This window comes from Doryrhamphus excisus, linkage group LG17, assembly GCF_037039965.1.
Source record: "Doryrhamphus excisus strain RoL-2023G ecotype Guam linkage group LG17, RoL_Dexc_Guam_v1.1, whole genome shotgun sequence".
Taxonomy (NCBI): Eukaryota; Metazoa; Chordata; class Actinopteri; order Syngnathiformes; family Syngnathidae; genus Doryrhamphus; species Doryrhamphus excisus.
The window spans coordinates 5,561,786-5,583,804 of NC_136373.1; the positions used below are offsets into that span (position 1 = coordinate 5,561,786).

Below are 22,019 nucleotides of genomic sequence, written 5' to 3' on the forward strand. Positions count from 1 at the left end.
AGTTCAATCCCACCCTTTGCCATCTCTGTGTGGAGTTTGCATGTTCTCCCCGTGCATGCGTGGGTTTTCTCCGGGTACTCCGGTTTCCTCCCACATTCCAAAAACATGCTAGGTTAATTGTTTGTATTAGTCATAATTTTGAGATAAAAAAAAAAAAAATTATGAGATAAGAAAGTCAAAATTATGAGATAAAAGTCACAATTATGAGATAAGAAAGGCAAAATGATGAGAGTAAAAGTCATACTTATGAGATAAAAAGGTGAAATTATGATATAAAAAGTCAAAATTATGAGATAAAAGTCACAATTATGAGATAAGAAAGGCAAAATTATGAGAGTAAAAGTCATAATTATAGATAAAAAGGTGAAATTATGAGATAAAAAGTCAAAATTCTGAGATAAAAGTCACAATTATGAGATAAGAAAGGCAAAATGATGAGAGTAAAAGTCATAATTATGAGATAAAAAGTCAGAATTATGAGATAAAAGTCACAATTAAGAGATAAGAAAGGCAAAATTATGAGAGTAAGTCATAATTATGAGATAAAAAGGTGAAATTATGAGATAAAAAGTCAAAGTTATGAGATAAATGTCGAAATTATGAGCTAAATAGTCAAAATTATGAGATAAAAAGGCAAAATTATGAGATAAGAAAGTCAACACTGAGATGCAAAAGTCAAAATTATGAGATGATAAAAAGTCACAATTATGTGAGTGTGAATGGTTGTTTGTCTATATGTGCCCTGTGATTGGCTGGCCACCAGTCCAGGGTGTACCCTGCCTCTTGCCCGAAGACAGCTGGGATAGGCTCCAGCACCCCCGCGACCCTCGTGAGGATAAGCGGTAGAAAATGAATAGGCTGTATTACAAATTATTACCATAAAATGTATTGTTTTTCTCTACAAAAATGCAAACACTCAATCTCAAATATTCAAGGTTCCACTGTATTGTTATACTAGCTGTACACTGACTACTCTATATCCAAGTTGACTTTGTATAGCATTGTCTCTTGACAAGATATACTGTCATAAAAAATGCTTGCTGCTCACACAAAGACAAATCCTAAAGATGAGTTTGGATCCTGGAGGGGCGCCTCAGAGAAAGCTTTGGACCAACAATCTCAAAGACGCCTGCAATGATTCCTCCTCTAAACCACACAAACAGCATTTTTGCAATTCATTCATTCATTCATTTTCTACCGCTTTTTCCTCACGAGGGTCGCGGGGGGGCTGGAGCCTATCCCAGCTGTCTTCGGGCAAGAGGCGGGGTATACACCCTGGACTGGTCCCCCAGCCAATCACAAGGCACATATAGACAAACAACCATTCACACTCACATTCATATCTATGGACAATTTGGAGTCGCTAATTAACCTAGCATGTTTTTGGAATGTGGGAGGAAACCGGAGTACCCGGAGAAAACCCACGCATGCACAGGGATGGCCTGTAGGAATTGAACCCTGGTCTCCGAGCTGTGAGGTCTGCGCGCTAACCACTAGTCCACCGTGCCGCCCGCATTTTTGCAGTTGTTCCTTATAAACAGCAGTGATTCTCACATATAGGAGATCTTTGGCTAGTTTGAGAAGGTAGTCAGTACTAAAACAGTAGTTTTTTTTTAATATTTCGTCTATAGAAGTACCCTTGTGTATGAATCTTGTTGCAGTTGTGGTTAATGTAGTCAGATTGTGTTCCCCGCAGGGAGGAGTCTGATGATGGGAAACAGTTGTTGATGTAATTATGGATGAAAAAGCCAACAAGACTGCGTCATGTTTATTCAGTGCTACTGGGATGCATGCCCATATTAATGGATGTAGTGGAGCGTTTGCTATAAGTTGTTGTCACGGTAATGACTTTTGATGATTTTCCAACGCTAACCTGAACTATTTCTAAAAGCCTTCCCATGCAGAGAAGAACGAGGGGTTCTTAAAAGCCTTCTCTCGCAGATGTCGTCTGATTGGTTGGATGACTGCAATTCATTTGGGCGAAGGATCGTGACAGACAGACAATTGGATCCTTGGGCTCGGGGTCAGTGACTTTTTTTTCTGCACGGTAGTCGTGTGGTTAGCGTGCAGACCTCACAGCTAGGAGACCAGGGTTCAATTCCACCCTCGGCCATCTCTGTGTGGAGTTTGCATGTTCTCCCCGTGCATGCGTGGGTTTTCCGGGTACTCCGGTTTCCAAAAACATGTTTTTTCTGGGTACTATTTTAAATATCATAATCTTGTTTCACCGCGCTTTATTTTGAAAATCACCGGAATCACCTCTGCTGGGTCGGCACTTGCTCATGCCGCCGTACTTTATGTGGATTGCAAAACTAGCGTCTTGTGTTGATGACTGGTGTGTTCTTTATTATGGTGCAGGGACAGAGGCGTGGGTGCGCCGGACTGCGCCGGACTCCGAAGAGTGTGCTTGACTAATTATGTTGTTTCAAAAATATACAAGTGTTGAAAATGTCAAGATAAATAATAACGATACAAAGTTATGGGCTGCACGGTGGCAGAGTGGTTTGCGCGCAGACACAGCTAGGAGACTTGAGTTCAATCCCACCCTCTGCCATCTCTGTGTGGAGTTTGCATGTTCTCCCCGTGCATGTGTGGGTTTTTTCTGGGTACTATTTTATATATCATAATCTTGTTTCACCGCGCTTTATTTTGAAAATCACCGGAATCACCTCTGCTGGGTCGGCACTTGCTCATGCCGCCGTACTCTATGTGGATTGTGAAACTAACGTCGTGTGTTGATGACTGGTGTGTTCTTTATTATGATGCAGGGACGGAGGCGTGGGTGCGCCGGACTGCGAAGAGTGTGCTTCCTTGACTAATTATGTTGTTTCAAAAATATACAAGTGTTGAAAATGTCAAGATAAATAATAACGATACAAAATTACGGGCTGCACGATGGGTGAGTGGTTTGCAGCCTAGAGACCTGAGTTCAATCTCACCCTCGGTCATCTCTGTGTGGAGTTTGCATGTTCTCCCCGTGCATGCGTGGGTTTTCTCCGGGTACTCCGGTTTCCTCCCACATTCCAAAAACATGCTAGGTTAATTAGCGACTCCAAATTGTCCATAGGTATGAATGTGAGTGTGAATGGTTGTTTGTCTATATGTGCCCTGTGATTGGCTGGCCACCAGTTCAGGGTGTACCCCGCCTCTTGCCCGAAGACAGCTGGGATAGGCTCCAGCACCCAACGCGACCGTCATGAGGATGAACCCCCAGGATCTTTAAAGAAGATTCAAATGACTGCATTCAAACTCAGCAGCAACAGCAGCGAGAGGCCGATATGGGTTCAAAGAGAGAAAATATTTTTGCCTTTGCCATGAAAGGATCATGACAAAAATTAAAATCATATCACCAAGATTTTAAGCCTGGGGTCTTAAACTTAAACAAAGTAATGTCAACGTCATTAAGGAAATAAAAGTGGTCCTTTTTGCTCCGTTACAGTCTATTCCCCTTGAGACTTTTTACTTTCTTCACGGCTCATTTAGCCTTCACTCATTAATTAAGACGATTGATTGGCTGGAATAACAGCCTGGCTGGATAAGCCGGCCTTAATGAGACACTAATTGAAAAGTAGCAGTGGCTCAAATGGCCCTGAGGCAGATAAACACAAGGACGTCACTGCAATCACACCAAATTGTTTATATATGGGGGACAAAAAGGGGCTTTTTAAGTCTGGGTGAACAACCTACGCCACATGGGCCACATTTGGCGCGGGAAATGATTGCATCGGGTCTGTTATGAAATTCGAAAAACGAATAAAAACTAAGAGGAACCGTTATTAACACACACTATATCAATATCAAAGGATTAGGTTTTGATTTTTCTTTGGCTTTTTTCGCTCATACACCTTATATAAGTTGTTTTTACATTTGTTAAAGGGGACCTATTATACTTTTTTCACTTTCTGACCTATAAATGGAGTTACAGTGTTGTATTTTTCTGTTAAACGATGCCAAAGTTTCAGATAATGAAGTATACGCATTTGGAAATTAGCTCTGAAAGAAGTTTGGGTCGGCACTGAAAGCTCGGTTTCTAACACCGGCTCCCTTTGACGTCCCAGTGAACCACACTTCCTTATATGGGCATGCCTGGAGGTGGGCCGTGGGTGGAATGAATTATTAAACGAAATACAGCTGGAATAGGTGTAGATTCTGCAAGACCTAGAAAGCTTTCTGTTTGGGTTAGTATGTGTATCTGGTAAAAACTTTCAAATATTACTTTGTAATAATAATGGTTTTATTTCATTTGAACATGCATCAGATTACAATTGAATGCATCACATAATCAGTTCACAGTTCCACATGTCCAAAAGGAGTAGGAAGAAGCACAGCTTATTAAATCCTACCCTTCCATCTGGTACTTTTACAATCAGTAACTGTTACATTTGTTCACTTCCTGCCTTTGTAATATAATTTAAGTTTTTTTAAAATAAAATTTTAATTAATAATTGTTTTTGAAATTTAAAAGATTTTTAAGAATTAAAAGATTTAAACATTTTAATTATTTTTGTATTTTTTTTAATTGTTATAAATTAATAAATTATTAAAAAAATAATAAAATGTAATTTTTTTTGGTTGTAATTTTATTAATTTTTTTTAAAGTACGAGGTGATATTTTTTTTTTTTTTTTACACCCTGGAACAGCTTGTTTCAACTTCCATTATTCCAAAATTCCAAATCAGAAAAATTCTTGTTCTAAAGTCACACAAAACTTCCAAGTCGGAGTAGCTTTCATGTGAGACCTCACCTTCATGACACTTATGACAAGGCTAGTTTGACCCTGGAACAGACGTTTTCCATTTTCATGACTTCCTATCAAAAAATGTCATAAAATGACCAAGTAGGACAAAATCAGGGGTCTTCAATTGTGACAAAAACAGCCCGCGATCTGAAGATGCATTACGACGAAGACTTCTACCTCCTTTTCCTTCCTCCACCCGCTTGGGAAAAAGAAAACCAAAACTCCCACATTGCCCACACTGTGCCAAAATAGCTCCAAGGACATTATTCACTATGAAAGCAGCCTTCCTTGATGTTATGGATGCAGCGGGCAACCTCTGAGACATTACTCACAACCCTACCAATGATAAATAAAATAGATATTTATATTCTCATCACATGTACGCAAAATTCACAACCCAAAAAAAAAGAAAACACACAATGGGCTCAATTTTTTATAAGCAGGACGACTTCAATAAAGATAAAGACGAGTGATGGAGTAGGATAGGGACCGGATCAGAACCGGAGGGGAGGATGTCGTGTTCTGTCAGGGGCTTCTTCACTACTGACAAAGAATACTAACTCCCATGTTGAGGAAGAGGAGGACTGCAGCGCTCCAACAAAACAAAACGCTGTCAGTCATAGAAGAAGAGCGGTGCATCAGCACACACCACCGAGCCTCCGCCAGTCATCGCTGAGAAGAACCTCACATCATCAAAAATCTACACAAGCGTCATTCTGACCGACACATCAAACATCCTTTTAGGGAGAATGCAAATTAGCTGGACACTTGATTAGGTACGTCCAATGTAATCCAATGTAAGACACCATATGGAATATTCATTCGTTTTCTACCGCTTATCCTCACGAGGGTCACGGGGGGGGGCTGGAGCTTATCCCAGCTGTCTTCAGGCGAGAGCCAGCCAATCACAGGGCACATATAGATATTTTTAAACCAACATCATTAGTCAAGGAAGCGCACACTTCGCAGTCTGGCGCAGTCCGGCGCACCCACACCTCCGTCTCTGCACCATAATAAAGAACACACCAGTCATCCACACAAGACGCTAGTATGACCACCAGTGTATGACCACATGAGCAAGTGCCGACACAGCTGAGGTGACTCTGGTGATTTTCAAAATAAAGCGCGGTGAAACAAGATTATTCATTCATTCATTCATTTTCTGCTTATCCTCACGAGGGTCACGGGGGTGCTGGAGCCTATCCCAGTTGTCTTCAGGCGAGAGGCGGGGTACACCCTGGACTGGTGGCCAGCCAATCACAGGTAGACACATGTAGGCACATGTAGACAAACAACCATTCACACTCACATTCATACATACGGACAATTTGGAGTCGCCAATTAACCTAGCATGTTTTTGGAATGTGGGAGGAAACCGGAGTACCCGGAGAAAACCCACGCATGCATTGGGAGAACATGCAAACTCCACGCAGAGATGGCCGAGTGTGGGATTGAACACAGGTCTCCTAGCTGTGTCTGCACGCAAACCACTAGACCGCCGTGCGTATCGCTATTATTTATTTTAACATTTTCAAAATTTTTTTAACCAATATAATTAGTCAAGGAAGCACACACTTCGCAGTCTGGCGCAGTCCGGCGCACCCACGCCTCCGTCTCTGTACCATAATAAAGAACACACTAGTCATCAACACAAGATGCTAGTTTCGCAATCCGCATAGAGTACAACCACATGAGCAAGTGCCGACACAGCAGAGGGGATTCTGGTGATTTTCAAAATAAAACACAGTGAAACAAAATTATGATATTTAAAATAGAAATTGATTGAAAACAATTAAGGACAGTATGTACAGTCATACAATATAATACCTAACATTGTTTTCATGTTTTAAGGTATGTCGGCTTTTATTTTGAAGTGGCGGGCCGCTACAATCCATTACATGTAGTAGAAACTACATAAAAAGTATTTTTTATAAATATAAAAACATCCCAATCCATGGAATAGGCAGATTATGCATTTCCGAGCATACTTTGCTGTTGATAAAAGGATCACTTTTGACCGTCTTTTGCCTCTTATTGCCTCTTATTACCTCTTAATTACCTTATTATTACCTCTTATTATACCTTTTTAAGGGTTATTTTGTACAAACATGGTGTAATACTTGTTGTTTGAAGTAATGGACAGTGAAATTATATTTTTGGTCTGAACCTAGTGTCTTTATTTAGCACGGTTGTGGATTTTGTACTGTATGCCAATTTTAAAATGCCAGAGGAGTTGCTCATAACAGAGGAGTTGCTTAATTACGCAGGTAGCCGTAAGCACTTTGCTTGATAAGGTCAGTGAGTTGGGCCTACTCACTGCTATTTTTTTCTAAGCACTTCCACAGCACCTTGGGCCAAATTTTATTCCCAGGCCTGAGTTTAACACGTATGGGTTACGTCCTAGGAGCCCCCCCGCTAATGGTTAAAAAGTACAAATAATTCGAATAATCCATGGAAAGAACTCTAAGCCTAAAGTAATCATGTAAAATGCCTCTCACGGTTAATAAACAGATTTATTCGGGCGAGAGGCGGGGTACACCCTGGACTGGTGGCCAGCCAATCACAGGGCACATATAGACAAACAACCATTCACACTCACATTCATACCTATGGACAATTTGGATTCGCCAATTAACCTAGCATGTTTTTGGAATGTGGGAGGAAACCGGAGTACCCGGAGAAAACCCACGCATGCATGGGGAGAACATGCAAACTCCACACAGAATCGAACTAGGGTCTTCTAGCTGCGAGGTCTGTGCGCTAACCACTCGACCACTGTGCAGCCTGATCCACCTGCATTTATTGCTAAACCGGAGAACCTTTGAAGGTATATTGTCTCCTGGTATCGCTTCCTGATACTCCTGAGTACCAGTAGAAAACCCACGCATGCACGGGGAGAACACGCAAACTCCACACAGAGATGGCCGAGAGTGGAATTGAACACTGGTCTCCTAGCTGTGAGACACTAATTATTAGAACACAAAATTTGTTTGGTAAGCTCCCTGACCCTTGACCCTACAGTACATACACAAGTGAAGCCAATCATGAGAGAGGGTATTTAAGTAGCAACATTGTAGCCTCAAAACAACTGTCACATGACCTGAAAGCAAAGATTGTTCAACATCATGGTGTAGGGGCAGAATACATAAGATAGGTCAGAGATTTCAGCTTTCAAGTTCCACTCTGAGGAACATAGTAAGGAAATGGAAGACCACAGGAACAGTTCTAGTGAAGACCCGGATTGGCAGGCCAATATAAATCTCAGACAGTGAGAAGAGTCAAACCCAACCCACAGACCACCTCCAAAAACCTACAACGTGATCTTGGTGCAGATGTTGTCACTGTGCTTCCACATAGTGGCTGCGTGGACTGGCCCACATATAACCAGTAAACCAGGGGTGGGCAAACTAAAGCCCAGGGGCCACATGCAGCACACAAAGCATTTGAATCCGGGCCGCCAGTATTTCAACATAAAAACTGGCAACATGACTTGCAAGTCAGATGTCTTAGTTAGTAAAATAACAACAAAACTGAAAAATTAAATGACATAATTTGATTTGATTTGTCTCCAATTCACATGTTAAGAAGGAGGGGGGGGTACTGTTGTACTCAATTTTGTTGCCAATGGCTGTTTATTAGATGTAAGGCATTTATTTGACCGGGGGTTGTTTATAATAAAATAATATATTCTGGAATATTCCTTAAGGCAGGGGTGGGCAAACTATGGCCCGGGGGCCACATGCGGCCCACCAAGCGTTTGAATCCGGGCCGCCGGTTGCTTTCTAAGTAAACTGGCAAAACAAAACTGCAATATTGTCTGATGTTTAAAGGGACATGACAACATACAGCTGATAGTATATAGTATAGTAACACTTTTATAGATAAAATTCGACAAATAATTCAAGGAAAATTATGAGCATAAAATAGAGTGTGTGTTAAATATATGTTCAATTTTGTTAACTCAGTGCCGCCCACGAGTCAAAATACTTGCCCATCCCTGCAGTAAACAGTACAGCGTGTACAAAACGTGCATTAACACACATTATCACATCTTGTCAAACCATCTTCCTGCTGGAAAATGTTAAGTAAATACTTGTGAGCCACTGCTTCCTGCTGGATTCATATACTGTATATATATATATATATATATATATATATATATATATTTAACTATTCTTATTATTTAGTGGGGTGGGGGGGTCTATTTAATCAAATGTCATCAAAACCCCCCAAAAGAGAAATGTTATAAATTATAGTAATATATTAACATAATAATTACAAGTCACATAACAAGCTGGACTGTTTTTATGTAGTTATATCGGAAGAAATATTTGTTCAATGAGACTAGCACTACTATGAATAACTGCGATAACACAGTAATAATAATAATTGAAGATATATTACAAAGTGAGTATTTCATCAAGGTAGAACTTTGACTCCTATTACATAATGCATGTGTACCTTTTTTTTTTTTAAACATCCTACAAAATTGTCCTACTATAGTTGAGTGTTTTTCAATGCGTGGGAGTGGATGTCATCACCCACCAGCCATCCACTGGTGATGCATGCGGGCGTGTGCTGCACACCTACCGTGACTGTGAATGATGTGGTTCTCCTTGTGTCCGTGTCCAGTGTGTCTACTGCTGCCGGTGGAGACGCCAAGTTGCACGCACAGTCCCACATAGTGTAAAGTCCCCAGCAGCACCTTTAAGACTCCCATGGCTCCTCTTGTCTTGGCTTTTCTTTTTAATGTCCCCCCACGCTGTCCTGCTCACATGGGGTGGAGGTTCTCCAATCTCTTTTTTTTTGTTTCCTTGCTCTTCCTCCTGCCGCTGTTTTAAATCCACCCGGCTTGTTTGTGTTGGATCTGGAGATGAGATACAGCAAGCAGGCACAAGCTCCAAGTGTCTGCAGTCTTCCTCCTCTAATGTGTCAGCTCACCGGGGGATGACTGACTCCGCCTTTCCCAGCGCTGCCTCGGCTCTATTTGCGGCGGAAGGAGACGTCACCCGAACGAGAGCTGTGCAGCATTAATTATTGGGGGGTTGGGGGAAAGAACACCGGAGCATATTGATCACTCATCTTACAATTACAATTATGTACAGTAAATCATTTACTTTAAGGGAAACGTGTGTCAGAAATATACATGGAATGCTGAGGAACACACAAATGTTGTCAAAAATGCATACATTTAATACATTTTTGAAAGTATCTGTCATATTAAAAAAAACACATGGAATGTATAGGAACATGTACAAATCTGTGAGATAATGTAGCATTTTAGTTGTTTTTTTTTCCATGTTAACAATAAAAAATGTTTTGAAAATATGTATTTTGTGTTCAGTTGCGTTGTAATTAACTAATATATAAATTTGCTTGATGAGCTGAAACGGTAAAAGATAAAAAAATTATATATTTTTTTTTAAATAATAAAAAATAATTTTTACATTTTTACAAATAATATATATATATATATATATATATTTTACATATTTGGAAACATTTCTAAAATTACTAATTACTGTATATATATATTTTTTTTTTACATATTTGGAAACATTTCTAAAATTACTAAAAATTACTAAAAAAAATCTAACATTTTAGAAATATATATATATATATATATAAATATATATTTATATACTATATATATATATTTTTTTTTACATATTTGGAAACATTTCTAAAATTACCATTTCATTCTAATATTATGGAGTACTTTGTGTAGAATTTTAAGGGATTTTTTAAAAATTTAATCCATTTTAGGGCAAGGCTGCACGTAATAGTCATACCAATCAAAAATCTTCCATGTCCGTCTATTTCTTTTTACAGTAGCAATCACAACATTTGTGATTTTTAATTAATATATAAATATTTTTAAAATGACAATTTGCATATCTATGATGCAGTATTTTGTGTTAACATTTTATGGAATATGAATTAAATCGGATGCACTGCTCTGGGTTGAGCTGGAGCCTACCCCAGCTTCCTTGAGGGGCACCCATTTAAGCAGAGGGCAACATTCTAATATATAACTGAACAACATATTTAAAAACCATAGCAAGTATAATAATTACTGCAGTATATGTGGCTTTTGCACAGTCCATTTTGCTCTGGGTTGAGCTGGAGCCTACCACAGCTTCCTTGAGGGGTACCCATTTAAGCAGAGGGCAACATTCTAATATATAACTGAACAACATATTTAAAAACCATAGCAAGTATAATAATTACTGCAGTATATGTGGCTTTTGCACAGTCCATTTTGCTCTGGGTTGAGCTGGAGCCTACCACAGCTTCCTTGAGGGGTACCCATTTAAGCAGAGGGCAACATTCTAATATATAACTGAACAACATATTTAAAAACCATAGCAAGTATAATAATTACTGCAGTATATGTGGCTTTTGCACAGTCCATTTTGCTCTGGGTTGAGCTGGAGCCTACCACAGCTTCCTTGAGGGGTACCCATTTAAGCAGAGGGCAACATTCTAATATATAACTGAACAACATATTTAAAAACCATAGCAAGTATAATAATTACTGCAGTATATGTGGCTTTTGCACAGTCCATTTTGCTCTGGGTTGAGCTGGAGCCTACCCCAGCTTCCTTGAGGGGTACCCATTTAAGCAGAGGGCAACATTCTAATATATAACTGAACAACATATTTAAAAACCATAGCAAGTATAATAATTACTGCAGTATATGTGGCTTTTGCACAGTCCATTTTGCTCTGGGTTGAGCTGGAGCCTACCACAGCTTCCTTGAGGGGTACCCATTTAAGCAGAGGGCAACATTCTAATATATAACCGAACAACATATTTAAAAACCATAGCAAGTATAATAATTACTGCAGTATATGTGGCTTTTGCACAGTCCATTTTGCTCTGGGTTGAGCTGGAGCCTACCACAGCTTCCTTGAGGGGTACCCATTTAAGCAGAGGGCAACATTCTAATATATAACTGAACAACATATTTAAAAACCATAGCAAGTATAATAATTACTGCAGTATATGTGGCTTTTGCACAGTCCATTTTGCTCTGGGTTGAGCTGGAGCCTACCCCAGCTTCCTTGAGGGGTACCCATTTAAGCAGAGGGCAACATTCTAATATATAACTGAACAACATATTTAAAAACCATAGCAAGTATAATAATTACTGCAGTATATGTGGCTTTTGCACAGTCCATTTTGCTCTGGGTTGAGCTGGAGCCTACCACAGCTTCCTTGAGGGGTACCCATTTAAGCAGAGGGCAACATACTAATATATAACTGAACAACATATTTAAAAACCATAGCAAGTATAATAATTACTGCAGTATATGTGGCTTTTGCACAGTCCATTTTGCTCTGGGTTGAGCTGGAGCCTACCCCAGCTTCCATGAGGGGAAGGGGCAACATTGTAATATATAACTTAACAACATATTTAAAAACCATACCAAGTATCATAATTACTGCAGTATATATGTGGCACAGTCCATTTTGGCTGTGGTGCTGCTCTCCAAGGTGCTGAAACTACAGCGTCCCCCCCACTATGATATGGACTATTGGACTTAATGGAGCTGTACTTCTCTCTTTTGTCTCTCCATTGATCTTGTACACAACTCGCCTGAGGGTAACTTGTACACACCTCGTTGAACCAAATGACGAGTGGGCCACGGCAGAAGACTAGAAAAAAATAGAAACGGTGTATTCTTTCATACATGATTCACCCTTTTGTATGATTTGTTGGGCTATTTCATAGATATTGGAATATTTCTACCATTCCTGAAAGGACAGCAATTTGTATTTGAAGATAAGACGACCATGTTAAAGCACTTAACAGCCAACGGTTGTCAGGATGGGTGGTCTCATGACTCTTTGTTAAAAAAGAAAGGAAGGTGCCGACGGTGTCTCAGCAGTGTGCCGTGTACGCACTCAGTCATTTGGAAAACACAATTATTTGCCCTCCCCTCAGCTGTGAAATTGCTGTTGAACACGACGCAGTCCTAATCGCTGATAAGAGATGCACGCTGCCCTCCTCTGCTAATAAAACATGCAAATGAGGTTCTGCTGCTGTGTTCTAGTCATGGTTTATTGCTGGGTGATTTTTTTTTTTTTTTTTTTAAGTTACTAATGATGACTGGTAATAATGCTGGACTTTGAAGTGGCTGGATTACTGTAAATACTCTAATGGTAGTTGGGGGTTTGCACAACATAGCAGCAGAAACAGAACCAATGTTGTATTAGTGGTAAGGAGCATATTACCTTATGGATTACCTTGATGCCGTTGTTGCTTGACCATGCTTTAATATGAGACCCCCCGTGGTTGGTTGTTTTTGTTGACCACACCTGCGGCAACTATGTACTGGTGGTACATAAAACATTTAATCCACATACAAAAATGTGTAAAATTACAGTTTCACATAGTAATAATTTGGGTTTGTTACTTACCAGATTCACTGTGATCAGGTCAGTTCAAAAATAATAAAAAGTGTTATTTACATTACCTTGCATAGAAGATATGACAGTGGTTTTGTTGTACATCTCCGTGGTGGGTTCAGGAAAAAAAGCAAATAGCATATCTGGCTTTTTTGTTGTCAAGAGACAACTGCAGGTACAGCTTTTGTTGTTCCCCATCTGTGGAAGCTTTAATGAGAAGTCTTGACAAATGCAGTCACGGTGGCATTTTTCAAATAAGGCAAACATGCTATCAGGATTTTATTACCACATTTTATTACAAAAACTAAAAGGTTGGTAGGAAAAAAAAAAGAAAAGACAACAGAAGCAGCCAGGGGATCAACATTAAGCCTGAAGATTTGCGGTGCTGCACACTTGTCCCTGATTTTTAATGGTTTACTTGGCCTAGAATTGATCGCTATACGGAACAGAAATAGGTGTTTGTATTTTCCATGTGTGGCCGGCCGATACTGAAAATACATTAGAAGTTCTCTAAAAGGTCCATGATCCTTTTGCGCTCCGCCTCTTTGAACTCATCACTTTTTCCGTCCCCGATGCTCTCAGCGTACTCTGCAAACAAATACATGCAAAGGTTAGAAAAGAAACTTTGTGTAGATGACGGCTAAAAGGAGACATTATGTACACTTGGAAGAAACCCCATTTTGAGCAGCCTGCTTTGGGGTAATGGTAATGGTTTAATTTCATTTGAACATGCATCAGATTACAATTGAATGCATCACATAATCAGTTCACAGTTCTACATGTCCGAAAGGAGTAGGAAGAAGCAAAGCTTATTAAATCCTACCCCTCCATCTGGTACTTTTACAATCAGTAACTGTTACATTTGTTCACTTCCTGCTTTCCTAATATAGTTTGTTTTGTTTTTATATTATTTTACTTTTATTTAATTTTTTGTCACGTCCCAAAGTACGAGGTGATATGAGCATCCAATGACATAATGGGTACCATAGTAAGTGTCAATATAGTGATATATATAGCACATCATGACTGGTTCAAGACTCTTCATCCTTGTATTTAGCAAACATCAACTGCTTGTATTGTTTCTTGAATTGGCTCATCGTTGTGCATTGTTTGACTTCCTTACTCAATCCATTCCATAGTTTGATTCCACATACTGAAACGCTATGGCTTTTTAACGTAGTCCTAGCATAGAAGTGTTTTAAAATGTAGTTCTTCCCTGAGATCATATTTCTCCTCTCTTGTAGAGAAGTATTGGATGACATTTTTAGGGAATTGGTTATTTTTAGCCTTATGCATTATTTTAGCTGTTTGAAGATGAACTATATCAGCAAGTTGAAGTATTTGTGATTTTAGAAATAAGGAGTTAGTATGTGGGCTGCACGGCGGTCGAGTGGTTAGTGCACAGATCTCACAGCTAGGAGACCAGGGTTCGATTCCACCCTCGGCAATCTCTGTGTGGAGTTTGCGTGTTCTCCCTGTGCATGTGTGGGTTTTATCCGGGTACTCCGGTTTCCTCCCACATTCCAAAAACATGCTAGGTTAATTAGCGACTCCAAATTGTCCATAGGTATGAATGTGAGTGTGAATGGTTGTTTGTCTATATGTGCCCTGTGATTGGCTGGCCACCAGTCCAGGGTGTACCCCGCCTCTCGCCCCAAGACAGCTGGGATAGGCTCCAGCAACCCTCATGAGGAAAAGCGGTAGAAAATGAATGAAATTCTCTGTAGGCGGCATTATGAATTATCCTTACTGACCTTTTTTGCAGTAAGGGTGCTTAATTAATAAGTGTCTTCAATGCAGTACGACAACAGCATACACCTTGAACCCAATGTCTTGTTATAGAGAACACATGTTGAATTTCTTCATGACAAACATGCAAAAAAAAAAAAAAATCAAATTCAAATAAATACAAGAGAGGGCGGACCCGACACTTTTCCCACACCAGTGTGTATATAGAGTGAAAAAAGTGTTCCACTAAAACGTGTCCTCTGCTTGTGATCAGTAAAAGTCCACATGTATCATTTTTGTCTGCAGGACTGCTGTGCAAGGAGAAAAGCTTGCAGCCTCTGCAGCCTCCATGGGGTTTCCGCCATCTGAGGTAGGAATTACAGGAAGGTTAAGAAAGTAGGTGGGGTGGGGGAGTGGGGGGGAGTGGGTGTACAGAAAGATTAAGAAAGGAGGAGGTTGTTCCTGAAAAGAGCCTGCAGAGCTGTTCGAGGTACAGTAAAAAAAAAAAAAAAACATGCGTTGAAGTTTCTTCAGCTTTAGACACAAATGTCTCGAGATTTGTTGACTCCTCATTTTTTTTTTTTTTCCTCAGAAACCTTTTTCCCCCAGCACAATGATACGGCACTAAGCTGTCGTCATGGCAACGTGGCAGAGGACAATACAAAAGTGAGCATCAGTATTACTCAGGCTGCCGATTGGGACTGGTGTGCCGAGTAAAAAGTAGAAGTAGTTCTCTTGCTCTCTGCTACAAAAATACAAAAAGCAGCATACCCCCCCCCCCCCCCCCCCCCCGATGTTGGCTGTCTTGTAAATGTTTAAATATACAATAATAAATTACATTCATTTTAAAGCAAGGGGTGATCAAAGCTGTGTAAAATATCTAACTTATAAAACAGAAAAGAAACCTTGCTAAGTACGGCCAACTCAGTCAACCATCTGGTGTCTTTTTATGATATCATTATACTTGTCATTAATCACTGTGTGTCTATTGGATGTGGTTTCTGTCTACTGGTTTCACCTTGTAAGCATTGGAACTGATTGGTTGGCCGCTTAATTGGTACACTACGTACCTGTGCAGTAATAAGTAATATGGAACCGTAGTGATCCGTTCAACATCATAAACTGAACAATAACAAATAACGGTGCGCCGATCGATCGGCTACACATCGGTGAAAAGGGACGATATCGTTTTATCATTACCAGTCTGTCTGGTATAACATATAAAATACTTGTAATACTTATAAATACTTATAAAATACTGCTAGTGTTAGCAGTAAACATTAAGTCGATATGCGAGTCTGTATATTCCGCATCTGCTACGGACCTGAGAGGACTTTATTATAGAAAAAAAAGGTGAGCCATTTTTGGTTATAATGGTCAAGGCAACCCACCGTCGGCCATCTTTTTTTGTGGAGTTTGAATCTTCTCCCCCCGTGTATGAGTGGGTTGACCTCCCAGGTTAATTGGTGACTCCAAATTGTCCATAGGTATGAATGTGAGTGTGAATGGTTGTTTGTCTATATGTGCCCTGTGACTGGCTGGCCACCAGTCCAGGGTGTACCCCGCCTCTCGCCCGAAGACAGCTGGGATAGGCTCCAGCACCCCTCGCGACCCGTGAATGAATGAAGGAAGGAAGGAATGAAGGAAGGAATGAAGGGAGGGAGGAAGGAAGGAAGGGAGGGCGGAAGGAAGGAAAGAAGGAAGGAAGGGAGGAAAGAAGGAAGGAATGAAGAAAGGAAGGAATGAAGGGAGGAAGGAATGAAGGGAGGAAGGAATGAAGGGAGGAAGGAATGAAGGGAGGAAGGAAGGGAGGAAGGAAGGGAGGAAGGAATGAAGGAAGGGAGGAAGGAATGAAGGAAGGGTGGAAGGAATGAAGGAATGAAGGAATGAAGGGAGGGAGGAAGGAATGAAGGAATGAAGGAATGAATGAAGGAATGAAGGAATGAATGAAGGAATGAAGGAATGAATGAATGAAGAAAGAAAGAAAGGAAGAAAGGAAGAAAGAAAGGAAGAAGGAAGGAAGGAAGGAAGGAAGGAAGGAAGGAAGGAAGGAAGGAAGGAAGGAATGAAGGAAGGAAGGAATGAAGTAAGGAATGAAGGACTGAATGAAGTAAGGAATGAAGGACTGAATGAAGGAAGGAATGAAGGACTGAATGAAGGAAGGAATGAAGGACTGAATGAAGGAAGGAATGAAGGACTGAATGAAGGAAGGAATGAAGGACTGAATGAAGGAAGGAATGAAGGACTGAATGAAGGAATGAAGGAATGAAGGAATGAAGGAATGAAGGAATGAAGGAATGAAGGAATGAAGGAAGGAATGAAGGAATGAATGAAGGAATGAATGAAGGAATGAATGAAGGACTGAATGAAGGACTGAATGAAGGAATGAATGAATGAAGGAAGGAATGCAGGACTGAATGAAGGAAGGAATGAAGGACGGAAGGAATGGTCAAGGCAACAAAAACTGGATCTGAAAATAGCAAGGCGCAAAATACACACAAACTCCCCAAACACACACACACAAGCTATTACAAGAACATGGATATAAATATGCATAAAGTACTGCATCTCTGTGTATTGCAAGCAGCGAAAGACATGAATAAATCATTTAAATGTATCATCAAATATACACTTCCTGACAGGTTGTATAATGTAAACAGACTAAAGTGTGACAACAATCAAAGATGTGTTTTGCACATACAGTGAAGAAAATAAGTATTTGAACACCCTGCTATTTTGCTATTTCTCCCACTTAGAAATCATGGAGGGGTCTGAAATTTTCATCGTAGGTGCATGTCCACTGTGAGAGAGATAAACTAAAAAGAAAAATCCAGAAATCACAATGCATGATTTTTTAACAATTTATTTGTGTGATACAGCTGCAAATAAGTATTTGAACACCTGTGTATCATCTAGAATTCTGACCCTGAAAGACCTGTTAGTCTGCCCATTAGAAGTCCACCTGCACTCCATGTATCATCCTGAATCAGATGCACCTGTTTGAGGTCGTTAGCTGCATAAAGACACCTGTCCACCCCATACAATCAGTAAGACTTTAACTTGTAACATGGCGAAGACCAAAGAGCTGTCCAAAGACACCAGAGACAAAATTGTACACCTCCACAAGGCTGGAAAGGGCTACGGAGCAATTACCAAGCAGCTTGGTGAAAAAAGGTCCACTGTTGGAGCTATCATTAGAAAATGGAAGAAGCTAAACATGACGGTCAATCTCAATCGGAGTGGAGCCCCATGCAAGATATCACCTCGTGGGGTCTCAATGATTCTAAGAAAGGTGAGGAATCAGCCCAGAACTACACGACAGGACTTGGTCAATGACCTGAAAAGAGCTGGGACCACCGTTTCCAAGGTTACTGTAGGTAATACACTAAGACGTCATGATGTGAAATCATGCATGGCACGAAAGGTTCCCCTGCTTAAACCAGCACATGTCAAGGCCCGTCTTAAGTTTGCATATGACCATTTGGATGATACAGAGGAGTCATGGGAGAAAGTTTTATGGTCAGATGAGACCAAAATAGAACTTTTTGGTCATAATTCCAATAAGCGTGTTTGGAGGAAGAAGAATGAAGAGTACAATCCGAAGAACACCATCCCTACTGTAAAGCATGGGGGTGGTAGCATCATGCTTTGGGGGTGTTTTTCTGCACATGGGACAGGACGAGTGCACTGCATTAAAGAGAGGATGACTGGGGCCGTGTATTGTGAGATTTTGGGGAACAACCTCCTTCCCTCTGTCAGAGCATTGAAGATGGGTCGTGGCTGGGTCTTCCAACACGACAACGACCCGAAGCACACAGCCAGGAAAACCAAGGAGTGGCTCCGTAAGAAGCATATCAAGGTTCTAGCATGGCCCAGCCAGTCTCCAGACCTGAACCCAATCGAAAATCTTTGGAGGGAGCTCAAACTCCGTATTTCTCAGCGACAGCCCAGAAACCTGACTGATCTAGAGAAGATCTGTGTGGAGGAGTGGGCCAAGATCCCTCCTGCAGTGTGTGCAAACCTGGTGAAAAACTACAGGAAACGTTTGACCTCTGTAATAGCAAACAAAGGCTACTGTACCAAATATTAACATTCATTTTCTCAGGTGTTCAAATACTTATTAGCAGCTGTATCACACAAATAAATTGTTAAAAAATCATGCATTGTGATTTCTGGATTTTTCTTTTTAGTTTATCTCTCTCACAGTGGACATGCACCTACGATGAAAATTTCAGACCCCTCCATGATTTCTAAGTGGGAGAAATAGCAAAATAGCAGGGTGTTCAAATACTTATTTTCTTCACTGTAAATATGAGGGGGAAAAAAGCATTGGCGACATGGAGCTGCTGATGCAAATATGGAAACAAACGCAACAATTTCCTCCCACACACACAATGATACGACTGGAGTGTTGCCATGCTCTTGGCAGAGGCTTGCGTGACGGATTGCTCTATCTACACGGCTACATGCTAGAGAGGCCGGGGAGGTCGTGGGGGATTGTGGGGAAGGGGTGAGTGGAGCCTCTTGAGGTTTGTCACACTATGATATAGGACGGCCAGATGCCACTGTGGAAAAAATAAAACGTGCTTGTGCCCCCCCTGCCCAACGAAGAGCCATATAGGATAACTGCCGAACACTATGTGCCATACTTGTGTTTTGTTATGCTGAAATTTTCAACCACACTCATTTATAAATTAGGTGCAGAAAATACAGTATGTGTTCATGTTTCATATGAGGATTGTGAATGATGTGCAAAATTCCCCAAAAAGTGCAGGTCCCCTAATTATGCGTCTTTGATCTGATCAGGGTCGGCACGGCGGTCGAGTGGTTAGCGCGCAGACCACTGCGTCAATTCCACCCTCGGCCATCTCTGTGTTCATGTGGTTGTACTCTATGCGGATTGTGAAACTGACGTCTTGTGTTGGTGACTGGTATGTTCTTTATTATGGTGCAGAGACGGGAGGCGTGGGTGCGCCGGACTGTGCCGGACTGCCAAGAGTGTGCTTCTTTGACTAATTATGTTGGTTCAAAATTTTTTAAATGTTAAGATAAATAATAACGATACAAAGTTATGGGCTGCACGGCGGTCGAGTGGTTTGCGTGCAGACACAGCTAGGAGACCTGTGTTCAATCCCACCCTCGGCCATCTCTGTGTGGAGTTTGCATGTTCTCCACGTGCATGCGTGGGTTTTCTCCGGGTACTCCGGTTTCCTCCCACATTCCAAAAACATGCTAGGTTAATTGGCAACTCCAAATTGTCCATAGGTATGAATGTGAGTGTGAATGGTTGTTTGTGTATGTATGCCCTGTGATTGGCTGGCCACCAGTCCAGGGTGTACCCCACCTCTCGCCCAAAGGCAGCGGTAGAAAATGAATGAATGAATAAATGATCTGATCAGATGCGATGGCACAAATAATACAAAAATGTACATGCTGGTTCAGGCGGGTACATTAAATAGTGGTTGCTTGTTGCATTCAAATGTGTCTAACATTCTGCAAAACCTGCCTGTGAGGTTTTGGTGACGTGTCTGCATTGTGCGCCTCTCAGCCAATTTACCACTACGTAGGGTGCACTTCGCTTGCGCCAAGAATAGACCAGGTCGAACCTGACGAGCTTTCAGCGCACCTTTGGCGCACTGTTTTTGTCATAAAATTTTCACTGCAACAAGCAGAAAAATGTGGACACCTCCCCTGGTGCGCCGCCAGGCCCATCTCGGCGCAGCCGAGGCTACCAATTTGGCTGCTCACAGTGGTGCGCTGGACTAAATTAGCACTGCGTGGGCTGTGCCACGAAATTAGAGCCCTTAATGTTAGATTAATTACTACTGCTGCATTTATTGACTCACCTCTCATGATGTGACGCACGGCTTTGATGGAGCCTCCTCTCAAGTTGAGAATTTGATGAACTCTCTGCTGCAGCTAAAATAACAAAAACAGAGGTGTGGAGTTCATATCGAAGCAGCTGCTTGTGTTTTTATTTTGAGTTTGGAAAAAATAATGGTCGATGTAGCATTGGTTTCTATGTTGCTAGTGCAAGTGCAAGCAAAAAAAACTGTAGTATATGTTATTATAATGTACTGTACTTGTTAATACCTGGTCAATGCATGCATATAAAACAATAAAACACATTTGGAGTAGAAGGAATATTTTTGTCCATTCATGAGCTGCCTCTTTTTGTCTTTAGAACACACAGAAGGATGTCTCACATAACGATTGTTGATTGATGATGGGCAAAATTTAAAAAAAAAAACATAATTGCAGTTGAATTTCTGGCTTTATCATAAATAGCTTCTATTAAGTAAAATAAAAAGCTACGAAGTACAGTAAAGTCTCGTTATATCGATATTCTCGGGAGTCGGAAAAAATACCAATATAACCGGACTATCCATATATCCGATCCTGCGCCGAACTGCATTAAAAGTGGGCAATAATGCACTCGACATTGTTCTATAGTATAGAACAATGTCGAGCAGCTTAAATCAATCTTTGCTTAAGGATTTCAATACCAAAAAAGAACACGGCGAACGGCTGCTTCCAGTCAACTTTATTTTTCACACTTCCACCACCAGAGCGCAGCACACACACACCGATTCCCGCACTTCCTGGTTCACAGGTCATGCTCAACCCGCCCCACATAGCTGGCCAAACACATGCCTGCAACAGAAGGACCAACGAACGCCATGTACATATGAAAAACAGTGATTATTGCAAGCGATAAAAAGATATCTGAATACAACACAATTAAATACATGTATTTGTACGCTTGTGTCTTCGGAATAGGTGTGTATGCTATGTCAGTTGGTTCTTCTGTTGCAGGCATGTGTTTGGCCAGCTATGTGGGGCGGGTTGAGCATGGAAGTGCGGGAATCGGTGTGTGTGCTGCGCTCTGGTGGTAGAAGTGTGAAAAATAAAGTTGACTGGAAGCAGCCGTTCGCCGTGTTCTTTTTTGGTATTGAAATCCTTAAGCAAAGATTGATTTAAGCTGCTTTTGTATCGATATAAGCAGACCAAATTGGCTGGCGGGAGATGAAAAGGGTATCGTAGTAACCGGATTGTCATAATAACCGGGTATCGTACTAACAGAACTAATTATATCATAAAAGACTAGAAATTTACCGGGAAATGAAAATAGTATCG

At 40.8% G+C, this 22,019-nt stretch overlaps 2 protein-coding genes across 2 annotated transcripts in view; both read right to left on the minus strand.

Moving 5' to 3' along the window:
• vstm2la (V-set and transmembrane domain containing 2 like a) overlaps positions 1-9,721 on the minus strand; it is a 30,385-nt gene extending 20,664 nt beyond the window's left edge. Inside the window, exon 1 of the mRNA XM_058085651.2 lies at positions 9,329-9,721. Coding sequence (XP_057941634.2) covers positions 9,329-9,458 — 130 coding nt within the window. The 5' untranslated portion in view covers positions 9,459-9,721. The remainder of the gene's footprint in view (positions 1-9,328) is intronic.
• Positions 9,722-12,152: 2,431 nt separating this feature from the next.
• ctnnbl1 (catenin, beta like 1) overlaps positions 12,153-22,019 on the minus strand; it is a 43,844-nt gene continuing 33,977 nt past the window's right edge. Inside the window, exons 15-16 of the mRNA XM_058085215.2 lie at positions 20,729-20,801; positions 12,153-13,742 (exon numbers count right to left, since the gene is read on the minus strand). Coding sequence (XP_057941198.1) covers positions 13,654-13,742; positions 20,729-20,801 — 162 coding nt within the window. The 3' untranslated portion in view covers positions 12,153-13,653. The remainder of the gene's footprint in view (positions 13,743-20,728; positions 20,802-22,019) is intronic.